The sequence below is a fragment of the Lissotriton vulgaris genome, chromosome 1_1 (genome assembly GCF_964263255.1).
Source record: "Lissotriton vulgaris chromosome 1_1, aLisVul1.2, whole genome shotgun sequence".
Classification (NCBI taxonomy): Eukaryota; Metazoa; Chordata; class Amphibia; order Caudata; family Salamandridae; genus Lissotriton; species Lissotriton vulgaris.
This window is the reverse complement of record NC_141685.1, coordinates 1,282,758,212-1,282,776,391: the sequence shown is the minus strand read 5'-3', so window position 1 is coordinate 1,282,776,391 and position 18,180 is coordinate 1,282,758,212. Positions and strand designations below refer to the sequence as shown.

Genomic DNA, 18,180 nt, shown 5'->3' with positions numbered 1-18,180 from the left:
GACCCTGGCGGAGGAATATGATCTACCAGCAGAACAATTTTTGCTCTATAATTTCAATACGAGATCGCGCTCTGTGGCTTGGGGCGACATCACCTCCGAGTAGGAAATGCACCTCCTGCTACAATACCGTCACATCATGGAAAACGGGTCCCACATTGTACATTCGTTGGCTGAAGCGTTACTTACACACACGATGCAGCCTATGACGGCCCTTTGCATAAAGTGGGAGGCGGACAGGGGGAATCCATGGTCGGATCGCAAATGGGACATAATGTTAGCCACCCCTGTGTGTATACCACGGATTCAGACTTATACAGACGTATATTAAGCATAGGGTGTACCTCTCACTGGACAAATTAAACAAATATTTTCACATGCTCACGCCCGCATGTCCCCGCTGCCTGCGGACGAATGCGGACCTCCGTCACATGTTATGGTCCTGTGCCTCCTTACATGTATATTGGCAAGAAGTCACTGCGGCACCCATGACTAGCACTAGCCGAGCACTGCCACACACATGGGATCCGTGCATACTGGGTTTCTACCCCAGACTGAAGAAGCACAAGGCTACATCCAGATTTATTAACTTAAGCCTCATAGTAGCGAAAATGCTGATCACTAAAAAATAGAAGCATGCCAACCACCCCTCCCCCCTCCCCCCCGCCAGCTGGAAAAATCCACTCCTAGTGTGGGCTCGGGCAGAGAGCATGTCACTGCACAGGGAGGAAATAGCCAAGTAACGTAAATACCCTATTGCGCAATTCTGGGACACTATACTCGCGGACCTGCCGCATGCAGACGGGAAGGCCAGGAGCAGTCCCTCACAGGTGGATGGCGGGCGGGACACAAATAACGATCCGCAGATGCATGACGCCCTAGACTCAGCATAAACTGAGAGACGCCATGGGAGAAGTAGACATTCTCAGGGCACATGCGTGCCAGGGAGAGTGAGGCCCAACCGCTAATCCCATTGGGCACTAGGGGGACGGAGCAATGCGCTTAATACAGCTTAGATGAGATGGCAGCACATTTCCCATACATATTCTGACCCGGGCATGACGATTTGACAATGGTTTGCTTTATTGTTTTAATGTTTGATTGTTGGATTATATGCACTGTATGAAGTTTTCCGCAACTTTACTTTCCAAACTGGACAATCAGGTGCAGACATGCATGTGGAATGCCATCTGGGCACATGGACACAGCAACGATGCTAGGTCGAGACAAGGCGAACGCTCCGTCATCTGAACGGCCATGAAAGTGTGTCCCTTTTGAAGATTACCTTGAATACACTACTTGACAATAACACTCTGCTGTTTTTATCTGTTGTACAGAACTAATACTGATCATGCTTTGCAATTGCTCCAACAAGACGTATTACAACCTTTGTTGCACTTGTACTGGTCACTGCTTTTCTACCTCATATATATTACCTTTTATCTTTTTTCTGTTACCTGTATGTTTGACAAAATGCACATAAAGATATCCCCGCCCCCCAAAAAAATGAGAGCCAGTGACAAGAAATGGGGAAAGGTGAATGGGATTATGGAAAAAACAGAAACAATTGATCCTACTTCTCTGACTCATCAATTTTGCTGGACACTGTGTCTGAAGGGGTGACTAAAGTCCATAAAGTTCTGCATTTAACTGTAACCGTGAATGGATATACTTTAGCAATATCTGTAAGTAACCAAATCTCTATACTTCGATGGGGAACTTGTTTTTCTGAAAACTAAACATAAAGGAGAAGTGTTTCTTAACAGAATGTTTATCAACCCTACTTTCTATGAGTAGGATAACTTCCACAAGTATTATCACTATTTACTCTGTGCAGAAGATGAGTTAGAGTCTCTACTTGACTCTTGTATGACTGCAAGTCAAAAAGCAAATATTAATATCCTATGAATCCCATGGTAACAGATTTTATAGCATTACTATAACTCTGAATACTTTAATAATATGCACACAGCATGTATAACATAGCCAGGAGCGGCCCCTGCAGGTAAGAGCGGTGAGGCAATGGGGCGGGTACTTGACAGACGATGACGAGGAAAATTAAAAAACATTAATGTTTCCTCGCCCTCTGTAGAGTCCCCCCCACCTCACCCCCCACCCCGCTCTTACCTGCATTGTTGGTATCCTCCTCTGAAGGTAGAAATACCCTTTCCTCTTGCCCCTCGGAAAGGCACTTTGCGATATTGAAATGTGCCCAAGGACCTTGCCGTTTCTGTGTCCTTCTTGATGTCTTGTAGTGCGTCATCTATATGCTTACCAAAAAGCATGTCTCCATCAAACGGTAAATCCAAAATTGTATTTTGTACCTCAGGGCGAAACCAGGTAGCCTGTAGCCATCCTTGCAACCTTAGAACAGCCGAACCTGCCAAGGTGCGAAAACCAGTTGTGGCAATGTCCATAGCACAATCGATAATTTCTGAGGAAGATCGCTCCTCCTCCTCAAGGATCTTCTTCGCATCCGCCTTGGAACTGTCCGGTAGTTGATCCATAAAAGGAGACAAATCGCACCACATTTGGCAATCATATCGTCCCAAAATTGCAAGTGCATTGGAGGCTCGAACCAGGAGGCTGGACATAGAGGAAAATCTCTTGCCCACATTGTCAAGGCGTCTGCCCTCTTTATCTGGTGGTGTGGTAAGGGGTGCCGATGGGTTCTTTGATTTTCTCTGAGCCGCCTGAGGGATAACGGAGTCCGGCTTCGGTTGGCCAACAAGGCAAGCCTTATATGTTTTCTCCAGTCGCGGTAGAACAGGGTTAACGGTAGCTGGAGACTGCATCACCTTTATTCCTTCACTCCATACGTGCTCTATAATGGGGATAGAACGGATGTATTTCCTATAAGGCTCTTTGAAGTCATAGAGACAACAGTCTGATTGTACTACCAGAATGGGAAGGCCAAACCTCTTTGAAGCTCTCTCCATAAGATTATGGAAACCTCCGATGTCTGCTTGAGGAGAATCTATAGGATCTGGTAAAGGCGAAGTGGGATCTGGTATGATATATTCATCCCATTCCCTATCCGGATTCCAGACATTTTCCACATTCCGTTCACTATCTGAGGAATCATCATCATCCTGCCCCGTGATGATATTCTGCTGTTCCTCCAAAGGTTCAGGTTCTGGTGGTTGAGCCGTAGAAGTAGACGGAGTTGGCGGTGGTGGTGGTAGTGGAGGCGGTTGCATGGATTCAGAGGCTTGAGATGGAAATCTCCTCCTATAATCCAACAACATGATCTGCAAGTCACTTATCAGGGAAGACGGCATGGACACCATGCCTTGATGTGATTGTTCTTGAGGCCTATCCCTCGGAGGGAGTTACCGTTGTTCCATGTATTAATCATTAGAATCTGAGTCCTGGTATTTCACCTGGAGCTGAGATGTTCTGTATGCATCACCATGAGGACTATCTTCCTCATCCGAGTACTCTTCGACCAATAGTAATGCAGGAGGTAATGGTGTCACCCTCCGCGGAGATGTCATTTCCGGTGTAATTTGGCGTCTTTTAATAGAGATTTTTTACTTTTTGCACCATCGTCTGAGTCATCGACGACGTTGTCGTCGAAGGAATTGTCGTAGGCGAAAGCCCCGTCGTCGGAGAAAGGATCGACGATGGACAGATCGTCGACGGTTCCGTCGACGAGCTCAACGTCAGTACCATCGTAGCCGTCGTCATTGACAGCGTCGTCGTCGACACCACCGTCGGCGTCATCGCCTGGTAACCTAATTCCTGCAAAATCATGTAAGCTTCAAGGCTCAAATCCTTCAGCTTCTATATTTACTTTAGACTTAGGGCCTAATTTATAATCAATGAACGGCCTATCGTTCTGCCATGGAGACAGAGTAAATTACTTTATCCCCATAACGGAGGGACCGCCAGTCAAATGTATATATGACTAATCAGACAGTCATTTCACAATGCACCTGTAGGAACCGCTGGCATGGCAATTCCTGTCAATGCATATAATTGTTGGCTACGAGGCTGGGTCAGCATGACGTGACCCTGTATCAAACAGTTTTTTTATTTTTATTTTAAGACATTAAAATCACGAAACTGGATTTTCTTTTTCAAAGTAAAAAAAAGCAATGCTCCACTTACCATGGAAGCCATCTCCCTTGACTGGGGGAGCATTATGTGCAAGTTATTGTCCCTCTCCACCAGGGATTGCCTGGTGGTGACGGACAGTAAAAAAATGTTCATATGTCTGCAAAGCCTGTTTGGGTGGGCAAACATACAGACATTTCTCTGACGGTACTTACTTCGTCAGAGCTTCAGAGAGGTTTGACTATGGCGGCCGACATAGCCAAACCTAACGTCCGCTGGAACACAAATTTGGTAGGCAGACCGTTATGTTGGTGGTATGTATACTCCATCGCTATTGTAAAGGACCATACAGACCTCTAACATTTAAATCAGTGCCTTAATCACATCTAAACGCTTCTGTAAATGGATTGAGAGAACATGGAGGATGAATTATAATGTAAAGGATCTGTCCATATACGAGTCAATACATATAACAAACTTGTCAATAAGGCCAAAGTCAATTATTGTTACAAGTGCATTCACCACTCCAATAACCCTACTAAAGAAGGTATTGCACTGTCATGAATTTTTATAAAATGTATTCATTTGCTGCCGGCACCTTCCACCTTCCTAATGCCCACCTGCACTTCTGTGAACACCATAAGCCCCTCTTGGAAGGTTTTATCCCAGCCACTTCCGGCAAGATGGTACGTAAGCTAATTTTGACCTCTTTGGGTTTTCCACTAGACCCTTGTCCAGTCGGACACCTAAAAAAAGTTTCTTCTGTGGTTGCTCCCTCACTCAGTTCTTTGTAACTCTTTGTTATCCTACCTATTATTATTGCCACATCACCATGTGACTATGAATGTACATGATTCTTTGCTGCCTGGTAAAAGAGAAAAGACTATAAACCAGGTAATTTTTTGACCTTGATTGCCTTAAGCACAAGATATTAGGGGCCCGATGTAGGTAATCCCAGATTACCGATTCTTAAATACCGAATCATACCGATTCGGTATTTAAGAACAGGCAAATGGGATGTAGGTATTTTTACCGAAAAAATTACCGAATTGGTAAGTTTCGGTAATTACTGAATCGGTAAATACCGATTCAGTAATTGCCATTCATTCCTATGGGCCTGGAGGCCCATAGGAATGAATGCCAATTACCAAATCGGTATTTACCGATTCGGTAAAAGGAGGAAACATTGAAGGGTGGCAGGGTGTCACTTTGACACCCTGTTGCATCCCTCAATTGTGTATGGGTGCACATGTTGCATACATACATTCCCTAAGGGCATGTATGTCTGCAACATGGCACTGTTGGAAAAGCAAAAAAAAATGCTTTTTCCAAGGTTTTCATTATTTACCACCAACTTGTAGTTGTTGGTAAATAATGAATCCTAAAAGGGGAAAAACACTCATTTGAGTGCTCCCTACATAGCAAAATCGGTAATTTACCGATTCGGTATTTTAAGGAATTGGGGCCATATGTAGGTAAATGGCATTTACCGAATCGTAAATACCGATTCGGTAATTTTACGGATTTGTCAAGGGGGACAGGGTGTCACTTTGACACCCTGTTGCACCCCTGATTTTGGCTTGTGTGCAATGTGACACACATACATGCCCTTAGGGCATGTATGTGTGCCACATGGCACAGGTGTACATGCACAGATGTGCATGTACACAGAAAATCGTTATTTACCATGCTATTCTATTTCATGGTAAATAACGATTTTCTAAGGGCCTGTGGCACTGTTTCCAGTGCCACCTACATCCCAAATTTCCGATTCTGTACATTTACCGAATCGGTAATTTACCGATTCGGTAAAATTACCGATTCGGTAAATATACAGAATCGGTAATTTTCTGGCCCCTACATCTGGAATTACAAATACCTGTCGGTAACGGCCGAAATCGGCCGTTACCGACCGGTATTTTGCCACGTACATATGGCCCTTGGTAATTTACTGATTTCTTAAAATACCGATTCGGTAAATTACCGATTCAGTAAAATGCCCATCTACATCTAATTTTCCAAATACCGGTCGGTAATGGCCGAAATTACCGAATTTCGGCCGTTACCGACCAGTATTTGCCTACCAGCATGAAAGATGGGACCCCCTCAGAGAATTAATTATGACCAAGGAACAGAGGGGAAAGAAAAAGATCACTCTAGGGAAGTTGTTCCTTCATTGGTCATGAGCTTCAATTGTCGATATACATATTATTATTTGAATATGGTGACAGAATAGTTTGACAATTTTTATTTTATCATTATTTTTATTTTCATTTAATATAGTTTCTCATTTTTCTTTTCTAAAAAAGACAGTTCATCATAAATACATTTTTAAAGTGAGTATTTTTTTGCTTTTATAAACAAGTGCAATTATTAACACAACATTGATTGTAAATATATACAAAATTATAATATACAATTAATTTTAATTTTAAGAAAACACCACCTGATATCAAACACCCAACTCAGATCACTAACACTCACACATACATACTACAATCAATCCGCACCATCAAAAGGAAAAAGGGAACACTGAGTATTAGTTGGCAGGATCAAAAATGCCAATACTAGGGTCTCAGAAGGCAATTCGAGACCCCTGCACCAGGTCGGTCGACGCGTGTTTCGGTGGCTATGCCACCTTCCTCAGGACCTTTTTTCTTTTTTGATTCAACTCAAAGATATCAGGGGACAGTGAAAGCAAGGAAGTTCCTATTCCTTTGATACTCTCTTCATACAAGATGACCGATTTTAAAACAGGATATATGTAAAGAGGCACCGGGTCATGGTGAAAGACAGGGTGCGATGATAGCGATTACTCAGGTCTGCGTGATAATAGTTGTCTGTTCTCCCGTCAACCAAACTGGCTCCTAGATAGTTGGTAATGCCCTCAACTATGCGACCCGAGTAAAGTTGAAATTGATTCCTGAAATAGCGAGACTTGGTCTTGACATATGCAATATTTATTACTTCCGGGAGGATACTTTCATGGAGAGTATATTTAAAAGGCTTGTGACGCAGCTCACTATTCTGCGGACATCCGAACGTCTTGCGTCGCGGAGTCTACTCTCATCTTCCTTCAAAATTGGCGTCAAACTATTCTGTCACCATATTCAAATAATAATATGTATATCGACAATTGAAGCTCATGACCATTGAAGGAACAACTTCCCTAGAGCGGTATTTGCCTCCTACATCTGGCCCTTAATGTCATTACATGCTGATATAACTACCATGCATGAAAATGTTTCATATCTAAATCAAGAGTGCACTTAATACCTTCTACTTTCATATCACAATTACTCACAAATAAAAAGCTCAATTGATGCTTGCCAGCACGCTATCTCCCTTTTCATCTTGCATCTGTAGGCACTGCATGAACCTTTCTTTTTAGGTTACATCCTATCTTGCAGTTCTTTCAAAAGACTTCTCAAATTACTTTACGTGACCTCTGGTTCCAAAACACCTACTTTTGGCTCCTAAACCTCACGATTTTTTATACTATTTATATGAAACTTTAGAAAGCCCGACTTTTCTAAATCGTTTTTAAAACGGCACTGGTTGTGGTATTAGGGCTTACTTTTCACCCATTTCTATTCTTTTGGATCCGAATTTTCAGTCTTTTTGCCTGGCTGACTTAACACTTATACTTGCTCTTTTTTTCAATTAACAGCCTTGAGAAAGCCCTGACTTTACTCGCCAAACAGGGCGAAACACGTGTCGGCTGTTCTGTCCTTTGTTGTAAGAATCAACTGCACAATGGATGAATGAAAAATGAGCAAAAATGGATGTAACCGTGTGATAATACTAATAAAAAGAACTTTGCTCACACAAATCAATTGGTACTGTTGTATCTAATTTGCACATTGATGGGAATGGATGAAAAGATTGGGATGGAGGAATAAACGCTTGCAAACCCTGTGTACCGCTGTTCTTTAGAGGCTGAGAGGTCCAGAGCCTTGAGCCAACTTTCCTCCAAGCAAAAACGTACTTGGGATTCATATCCAGTCTCGGGATTCCTGGACCGTACTGTCTCTTCTTTACTAGTCTTGCTTTTGTCTGCAGCCTTTGACGCTGAGTGCCATAATTATCAATATGTAACAAGGCGCGGCAAGTCACCTTATTGTGCTGTGTTAGAAGGAAAGGGTAGGAATGTGCTGTATTTAGCACAAATTATGTATTCCTTACTTTTCCCAGTGCTAGAGCACGATGCGCTGCCTAACACAAACGCAGTCACCTTTGCACTATGATGCGAGGACCTCCAAATGGTGGACAGTCTGAGCAATCTCTCTACTCCTGTTCAGAAAGCCTGTAAGCTAGGGATATCGGATGTATGTCGTTACAACGCATACTTTTACTCCGCATACCATTACAACGCGGTATTTACAACGCATACCGCTACAACGCATAGCGCTTTGGGGTGCTGGATAGTGGTAAGTATAATTTACTATTCTAACTCCAGTCCCCGTGGACCCTAGGGAAGGTGTTGGATAGTAAATTAAACTTACCTCTTATCCTAGAGCGCCCCCCAGCGCAATGCGTTGTAACGGTATGCGTTGTAATGCCTGCGTTGTAGTGGTAGTGCGGAGTAAAAAATGCGTTGTAACAGGTGCATACCAGGGATATTAGCTCTCCTTTGATGCTCATATTAGCAGTTGACATCTACCAGCTGTCCATTGCTGAGCACCATTAGAATGATCTCGCCATTTCTGCCCATTTCCTCAAAGAGATGCTGGTGCAGGCATTAATAACATCAAGACTATATTACTGTAACTCTTTATTTGTGTGCCATCATTCTTACTTGACTCGAAGATTTCACGATACCATAATTCTTACTTGACTCAAGGATTTCACAATACAGGGTAGTTCCCAAGCACATGGGCCATCTCCCCAGGCCTTTAAGACCCCGGAGACCCCATCTATGGGCTCCAATACCCTGGTGCCTTCCATTTGTATTATTTTCATTAGCCTCTCCTCGCCACGATGGCCTATGGTATGCACCCAGGGGGACCCACTAAACCGTGCGTTGGACACCGAAGGGGAGCCCCGGGGTCCCCACGGCCTCTCGGCTTCCCGCATGCACCTAGCCTGGGTGCTGTGGTAGCTGGCATCTCTCCCACCCATCAGGAGCAGCTGTGTCTGCTTCCTAAGGCTGGGAAATAGTGAATGAGTTTGGAAAAAAAAGTCTGCTCTCAACCTGCAGGAGACTTTTCAAGGCTCTATCCAGGTCGGAGCACACTTGCCTTCCCTACACATGATTCTAAGGGCAGGGAAAACACTGCCCGTAGTCTCTGGACACAGTATATGAGCAGTACCTGGGGTCTGGGGGTTTTATGGCTTGGAGAGGGGAGCGCACACCTATGCTTGTTTTATGTAGCGTGAACTAGACCCAAAGGTATCAGAGGCTTTACATATGCACCAGTTGCGCTATAGATGGACACATTCAGTTTTTGTTAAGCACAGGGAGAATTAAGTGATTTTCCTAGAATCACAGGATGTTGAGCAACCCTGCTGAGACTGGAACCTGGTTTCCCAACTTCAAGGTCGATCACTCTAGCTGGTAGGCTACATCCTCTCCCTTTAAATGTTGGCTTTGTGGTGGCTCTGGGAGAGAGGGGCTGCGTGCCTTCCTCCCCTATTAAAATACATGTCAGCCCTAGGTGATTGGGGTTCCTGGGTACTGTACAGGCTCAAGGACCGGGGTCATGTGCCTCCCACCCCTAAGCTTTTCACAGCGACCCATGGCTGACATTTTTTTTTTTAATACAGCGATCCTGCTGGAGTCAAGCTAGGTCGTGTCTTTTACAAAAAATATATATTTATTTGTTCCTGGAGATTTTGGATGGGATGACCCACTGGTACTAGGGCGGCAGGGTATCCCTAGCCTGCCCCCTTAAATTATTTTTTGGGGATTTAAGCTCAGTCCAGAGTCCTGTAATGGCTGTCTGCAACATTTTCTTTAAGTTACAGGCAGCCAATACGACTGCTCACTCTCGCGGAAACATGCCTCCCCAGGGGACGAATTGGCCCAAGGGAATAAAGCCCCCTGGGCCACTCAGAATTTTCTATTATTTAAAATTATATTAGAGGGACTCTTCCCAACCGTCCAGATATACAAATATTTTTTAAACCTTAATTTCTCAAAAACTACTGAACAGATTACACCAAATCACAAAACACATGATTTGTGGACCAAGATGTAGCTTCCTGCCATATTTGGCATAATTCCATTCAGCAGTTTTTTGCGGTAGTGCTTCTTACAAAAGTCGATGGAAGATGGAGGCACAAGATGCCCCCCCCCTGCCCCTTAAATACCCCTCCCTCAGGGCCCCCCCAAAAAAAGATGTTTTTCTGGCGATCCTGCAGGACTCCTATAGGATCATGACAAAAAATGTTAGGTCGAGCCTAGCGACAGCGCACATGTGCTGCTCGCTCTGCGAGGCATGCTGTATTAGGGTATGAAGTGGAAGCCCCGCCCACTCTCCGCCCCTATTTGTCATTGTCTTTCGTGAATGCTGACTTTCGATTCATTATGGGGCCTGTTAGTCCCTCCTTGGTACCTTCTTGTCTCCATTTGTAACCGCCCTAAGGACTACACCTTTTACTTGGCTCGTTACATGTCAGCTTTATCTAGTGGGTGAGCACTATTTTGTTTATCGACTAATGTGGATAATGGTGGTGTCTGCTTTTTTTTTGTATTTGCAACGTGCCCACACAGGACAATGGCAGCCGCTTTTCGTATAGAACGCTATGCCGCTCTAACTTTAAAAGCGACTGCCCCCTACCCCCACAGCACTCACGGCATAATGGAGACGTGTCATTCACCTATTTTTTTTAAAATAGAAATGCATGCTGAGCGCAGCACCCGCTTTAGGGACACCGCACTCAGTTTCATAAAAAAAAAAAACTTTAATGATGAGCGCAGCGCCCTCTTCAGGGAACACTGCGCTGTTTATTTATTTTCTTTATTTTACTTTATTGGGGAGCGCGGCGCCCGCTTCACGGACACCGGGCTTTGTAGTACAGAAATTGGCAATGCTTTTATACAAATGCACTCACCGTTTATTTCTGCATTTTCAGATGTGTCGTTAACAGGTGCTTTAACACAACATATGTTGTCTGGGCTATGTTAAAAGCCTGTCGATGTTCCACTGCAGAGTTTAATATTCCTGCAGTGATTTCACAGGGAGTTTGGTAACAAAGGACGCTAGTTACTATAGTGAAGCCAAGTCTATTTTCTGCAACACTCGCCTGGCAGCAGAGACTTCAACATACAACACACAAAAAACAGGGACCGGCCCAGGAACACTCACAGTTTGAGGGACGATTTATATAAAAACAGCAAACAGTAATAATTTCTTCCTGAGGGGGCGTGGCACGAACAGATTTTTATTTCTGCAGGGAAGGCTCTGATTTCACGGCCAGGAGGGGGAGTGTGGGATTTCATCATACAGGTGGACATCTTTTACTGTTTACAAATGGCAGCCTTAGTTGTAAGGTTTCCTTTCACAAGCGTACCCACTTGATATTCACTAAAAGAAAACATACATACGCCATTTCATTATCTTTCTTTACAGGTTTTTCACCTGGTCCAAAAGGCTACATGATTTATACATGGTGCACATAAATAAATAATATTTTGCCACATAAGTCACAGAATACTACATGTTGGGAAGCATACGAGTTTAACAGTTTTGTTCATACTTACCTGAAAAAGTGCAAGTGCTCAGAAAAAGGAATTGACCAAAATAGCTCTAGAGGTGTGTTTTCGAAACATATCTGCGATTATAATTTATGTTATTATGTTACTTCTCAAAAAACCTTTTTCATATCACAATAAGCACGTTGGTACTTTTTCTGTATTTGGATTATGGTTCTTAAACAGTATAGATTAGCTGAATAAATATTGTTCACATTAGGGCTATAGGGCACATGCATCATTTGAAATTGCGCTCGCAAAGGGGCAGATTTGCAGAATCTGCTCCTTTGTGACCGCAATTTTTGCATTTGGATGCATCATTCCAAATGCAAAAATTGCAATTTGTGATTGCAGTTAAGGAATCGCAAATTGTGATGCCTTAAATGCAATGCAAGATTGAATTTAAAATAGCGATTTCGCTATTATGGACCTCTAAATACCGATTATTTCAACCAGGTGGCATTTAGTGGAAACTAGTGCATTTTTCAAAGTTTCAGGTTACACACACAGATGCCCTAGGAGCATGTGTCTGTGTAACATGGGTGCACATCACAATTTCAGGGGTGCAACAGGGTGTCCTCTTGACACCCTTGAAATTGCATGCGCAATTTCCGAGTACCTATTGGTAAATTGCGCATGCAATTTCTAATTCCCGGTAGGCCCATAGGAATGAATGGGAAGCCATTCCTTAATTGCGACTCGCAATTTGCGACTTGTAATTAAGGAATGTTTCGGATTCACTATTTTAATAGCGATTCCTACATGCACAGGCTATTGCGAGTCCATAATTGCGATTCCTTAATAATTGCAATTAAGGACTCGCAAAAGCGTACCGTGATGCATGTGCCCCTTAGTGCCTTGTTGCAACTGAATACATTTTTAATTCACAAATGAGCGTTTGTAATGTTTAGATTATTGAATCACTTACCAGAGATGGACATGCATCTCTGTCCTAAACATAATATGCAACAAATGTAATGGCCGCAATAATGTTTACTGTTAAAAAAGCAGTACTACCGTTCGAATTTATCACCCCTGGTGTCTGCTTTTCAATTTGTTTATAACTCTATCCAGTTTAGTTTCTTAAAGCAGTCTCCCTTTTGCACCTTAAGTTTTCACCTCTTTTTTTGTTTTAAAGAAAGGGTTGCACCACATTCTTAATGCAGAACATGAGTCGAGCATTCATTCAGCGATTTATCTTTATTTTTTATAACATGCTCTTATGTTGGATGCACATTGTTTCCCCATGTCAAATATTAAGCGAGTAGCCAAGGTTAAAACCAGATAATACAAGGGTTCTGCCAGTAAAGGGAAGACAAGAAATACAAGGACTGGATGCGCACATCCAACAGGACATCAGATTCAAGTTTGCTATGAAAGCAGCCAACATGTAACCATGATATACAATATAGATATGCAGTTGTCAAATTGGTTAATGTAGACACACTTTCCTCAAATAAGGAGATACCTTTCCTAAAAACTGTATTATGGGGAGCCATCCAAGCTTTCAAGTTATTGGCATATAAACGTCCTCACATAAACCATTTGGTTCACAGTTTTCTTTCCAGTCCGTTCTTGATGTAAGAGAAAAAGACAGGAACTTAAAAAATGTGATTGATCTCCTCACAAAACTCCCTTTCCTTTTGGTGCTGGAATATGGATCCTATATAACCGCAGAATGCAACTTTCTTAGCTATAGAAACGGTGTCTTGTAGACATAAATGACTATCAGCTAGATTCATGAAGCCAAATTGCGATCGCAATAGCTGCGAAAAAGCAATTGCGATCGCAATTTGTAGAAAAGGTATTCAACAAACAAAATTGCGAATTCGCTAAACATTTATGCAAAATCGCTATGAAATTCGCAGAAACCAGGCAGAACACAATCTGCGAATCGGTAATAGCGAGAAAGCAGGTTTTCTGCGAATAAAAGTGCAAAATCGCTAAAAAATCACTATCGCAATTCATGAAAAATCGCTAATAGCGACGCGCAAATTAAGGAGAACCCAAACCAGGTGGTAACCATGAAAGAAAAAAAAATCTGAAAAAAAGTATTGCTAAGTACCCACAGCTGCTGGCTTCAACAAACACACTTAAGGACATGCAGCTGGAGCCTCAGGACTCTCACAATGCCAGGACTCTACATGGTGGTCAGGCGGCGAAGGCTACAGCGAGCACGGAACAGACAACGCATCCAGGATCGGATATTCCGTCTGCGGGTCACCCTACTGGGCCAAACCAGGGAGCAGATCTACGCAAAGTACCGCCTAAGTGGGGCAATGATAATCAAGCTGATCCGGGACCTAGACCCCCTCCTGCAGCACCCAACAAGGAGGACCCACGCCGTCCCCACACATGTGCAGGTATTGTGCAGCCTGCACCTACTGGCCTCCGGAAGCTTCCAGGGAATAGTCGCTGTTGCAGGGGGTATATCCCAGCCCACCATGTCCCGCTGCCTAAGGAGTTTCCTGGAGGCCATGCTGACCCGCCTACACCACTACATTTCATTTCCCACCAGCCAACAGGACTTGAACGAAACCAAGCTGCAATTTTACAATGTAGCCCAATTTCCACACATCATAGGATGCATTGACTGTACCCACATCCACATCTGCCCACCTGCACAAACAGAATACATGTATCGGAACCGCAAGTCCTACCACTCCCTCAATATACAGATGGTATGCAATGCAAAGACAATAATCACGGACATAGTAGCACAGTACTTGGGGAGCACACATGACTCCTTCATATTCCGGCACAGTGGCCTCCACACACGACTGGCCAGGGGAGACTTTGGTGAAGGACACCTACTGGGTAAGTACACATGCCACACAACAGTACAATATGCTAATGACGCTGCGCTGCACAGGCACTCACCCTCTGCTCCCATCATGCAGGTGACAGCGGCTACGCTCTCCGTGAGTACCTACTCACCCCATACCTCAACCCAGCAACACCACATCAACGGCGTTACAATGCAGCACACATTCGCACAAGAAATTGCATTGAGTGGACATTTGGGCTTTTGAAGAGCAGATTCCGCATATTGCACAAGACTGGTGGGGCCATCAAATACGATCCAGAGGTCTGCTGCCGCATCGTGGCCGTGTGTGCTATCCTACACAACATTGCTACCAAGCGCAGGATACCTGTAGACATCTCAGGCAGTGAGTCAGAAGGGGACAATCGGCCACCTGCATATGTGCGTCACGCACGCGGGGAGAATCCAGCAGAAGGACACAGGCGCCGCAACGAAATCTGCATGAACTATTTCTAGTGGACCCACTCACCACACCCATTACTCAACTCATGCATGACAACATTAATAATGACATGAGGCAGTTTACGTTTTTCAGAATTTTAGTTACTGTTAATGCACAATAAACATGGCATTCTGAAAAGTGTTCAAAGATTGACATATTGCGTCATATGTCCTGTTGAGTCTGAATGGCATGCTTGTTGTGGCAGCATGTGGCCTCTTTCAAATGCACCACAGTTCAGTGGCGTTTGCGGGTAGTTGCCCCAGACCTCCTCTCTACGTCCTCCTCCTTATTTTGCCGTGCGGCAGCAGAGGGCCTGCTGCTGCGGCGGGGTGCCACGACCGGTGGTATGGACTGGCTGCTGTGGCTTGATGTTGCCTCACTGTTGTCGTCTGCCCCCCCCCTGGCCATGGCCCCTAGCCTGCATGCCTGCATGGCCACTGATATGTTTTCCAGGGCTGTAGCTACGTCCTGGCAGCACTGCACCATTTGTACCTGCATGGCCAGGGATCGTCGCGATAGCTGTGAGGTGGCGTTACCAATGATGTGGTTTGACCTCGTGTACGCCGACAGGCGGGTCAACAGTTGACGGTGTCGGCGGCGATTGACATTCCGCTGACGGGCCATTGCCTGTGTGTTGGCCTCCACAGCTGCAGTCATTTGTGCGACGTTACGTGCCGTCTTATCCAGTTGGAGGTGGATGGCGGCTAGGTGTCGGGCCTGGGTCTGGTGAACACTCAGCATCCTGCGCTCAATGGAGAGCCCACCTGCTCTAACACTTCTGCCCCTGCCAGCGCTGGATGTATTGGTGCACGGCTCCCTTACCAGACCGCTCGTCTGGCTCCTCACAGCCGCAGGGCGGCGGGTTTGTTGGCGACCTGCTGCTGGTGTTGCAGGCCGCACTGCTGGCTGTGTGCTGCGTGGTACGACTGCAGCGCCTGTTGTCACGGGGGTGGCACGGGCCACAGGGGCGGGTGGTGGGATGACCGGTGTTGTTGCAGCTTGCCCTGAGGGTCCGGGCTGTGGAGTATGGTGTGTATCTCCCTCCGTGTCCTCCATGTTCTCCTCAATCACCAGGGCCTCACTGTCAGTGCTGGGGACATCAGCGCCACCTGTGATGTAAAGTGGACGTTGATTAGTGGCATGTTACGTACACAGTTAGGCTTGCTACATGCATGCAGTCTACCATTCCTTGTCTGCATGCAGGATTGACTGTCACTGGACATGTGGGGCTCTATGGTATAGGTTGGTAATTGTGGGCAGACTACATGTCCCACAATGCAATTGCGCTATGGAGCACTACATTGACTGCATGCTTGGGGTTTGTAATGGGATGCACTGGAGTCATGGACAATTTTAGGGGACAGGGGGTTGCAGTCGCATGGCACTTACCTGGTGTGTCTTGGGTGGGTCGGGAGGAGTCAAGCCGGGTCACACCCACGCAGGCCTGTGGGTCGATGGTCTCCTCCACCTGGTCCTCCATTGGGGTGTTCGGTGGGACGGTGGCCTCCCCTCCACCTGTCGCCAATTGCTCCCCCAGTCTCTCTGTAATCTTTTCCTTAGCCCGCCCTCTCAAGTCATACCAGCGCTTTTTCAGCTCGTCCACCGAGCGCTGGGTCACCCCCACGGCATTAACTTTGGCCCGGATGCGCAGCCATATGCGTCTTTTGTCTGCCTCTGGCACCCTTCGGGAGTCTCTGCCAAATAGGCGGTTGTGATCCCTGGAGACTCCTTCAATTAGGTGTTCGAGCTCCTGCTCCGAAAACTTCATTTTGCGTTTCCTCCCACTGGTGGAAGCTCCTGCTGCATCCTCTGCCATGGCTGCCACTGTTGGATCTCCTGCTGTGGTCCTGTTGGAATGCTGGAGGGGAGATCTGGTACTGCTGCCTGTGCTTCAGACTCTCACTGCTGAATGAGGGTGGGACCTGCCTACTTCCTGGTTGTGATGTCATCACTGTGCTCAGGATGCGACTTCCCGTTTTTGCGATCTCGCAGTTAGCGAGATCGCAATTTGCGATATCGGTAATTGCAAAATCGCAATTTCAACAGGGGTTTCGGCCGATTCTGCGATTATTTACCGATTTCGGACTTCTCGCAATCGGCAATTGCGATCGCTTGAGAATCGCATTTTTACATCGCAAAACATCATGAATGCCGTTCTGCGATTTCTAAATTGCGATTCGCATTTACTTGCAATTTAAAAATCGCAGAATTGGACATTGAAGAATCTGGCTGCTAGTCTAAGACCCTACCATCACCATCAGCCAGATTCATCAAGAGAAATGCGCTCGCAAAAGGGCCAGATTCTGAGAATCTGGCCCTTTGCGAGTGCAATTTTTGCATTTGGGATTCATCATCCCAAATGCAAAAATCGCTAATAAAGAATTTGCAAATTTGCGAGGATTAGCATTTAAGGAATCTCTATTAGAGATTCCTTAAATGCTATTCATGAAACATTTAAAAATTGTGAATTCGCAATTTAAGAGCGCTATTTACCACGAAGTCAAACCTCGTGGTAAATAGCGAAAACTTAGAAAAATGCATTTAAATGCATTTTTCTAAGTTGCATGTTACACACACACATGTCCTTTGGACATGTGTGTGCACAAGATCAGTGTAAATTCACATTTCAGGGGTGCTACAGGGTATCCTTTGGACACCCCTGGCACCCTTGAAATTGCATCCTTATTTGCGATTAGCAAAATGCTAATCGCAAATAAGGATTGACTCCTCATTCATTCCTATGGGCCTTTAGGCCCATAGGAATGAATGGGGAGTTATTCCTTATTTGCGATTAGCAATTCGCTAATCGCAAATAAGGAGGCTGTAGGAATCACAATTTATTTTGCGATTTCTACATGAATCCCGATTTGCAAGTCCTTAATAGCGATTCCTTAATAATCGCTATTAAGGACTCGCAAATCGGGACTTTGATGAATCTAGCAGTATATACTAAAGAACTTTCAGCTTACTGTTGCATTCAGTAGAAATCGGAACAATGCAAAATTAGAGCGTTGCTCTAAAATCTTCCAACAATGTTGCTGTGTGCACGCACAGACGCAGGAAGGGTCACCAAAAACTGTCTGGGTTGCTTCAGTCCCACAGCAGGACATTAATTATATGAACAAGCAAGGTGGGTGCATTTTATGTTTTCAATTTTACTTT

The 18,180-nt window shown here is 44.9% G+C and overlaps 1 protein-coding gene across 1 annotated transcript; it reads right to left on the bottom strand.

Annotated features, from left to right (window-relative positions):
- Window positions 1-3,490: 3,490 nt before the first annotated feature.
- Window positions 3,491-16,834, bottom strand: LOC147749003 (uncharacterized). Its single transcript, XM_086929361.1, has 3 exons — window positions 16,408-16,834; window positions 15,399-16,127; window positions 3,491-3,741 (listed from the first exon to the last, which is right to left on the bottom strand). Exons 1-3 carry the CDS (start codon window positions 16,832-16,834, stop codon window positions 3,491-3,493), a joined length of 1,407 nt encoding a protein of 468 aa, XP_086785487.1.
- Between the last annotated feature and the right edge of the window lie 1,346 nt (window positions 16,835-18,180).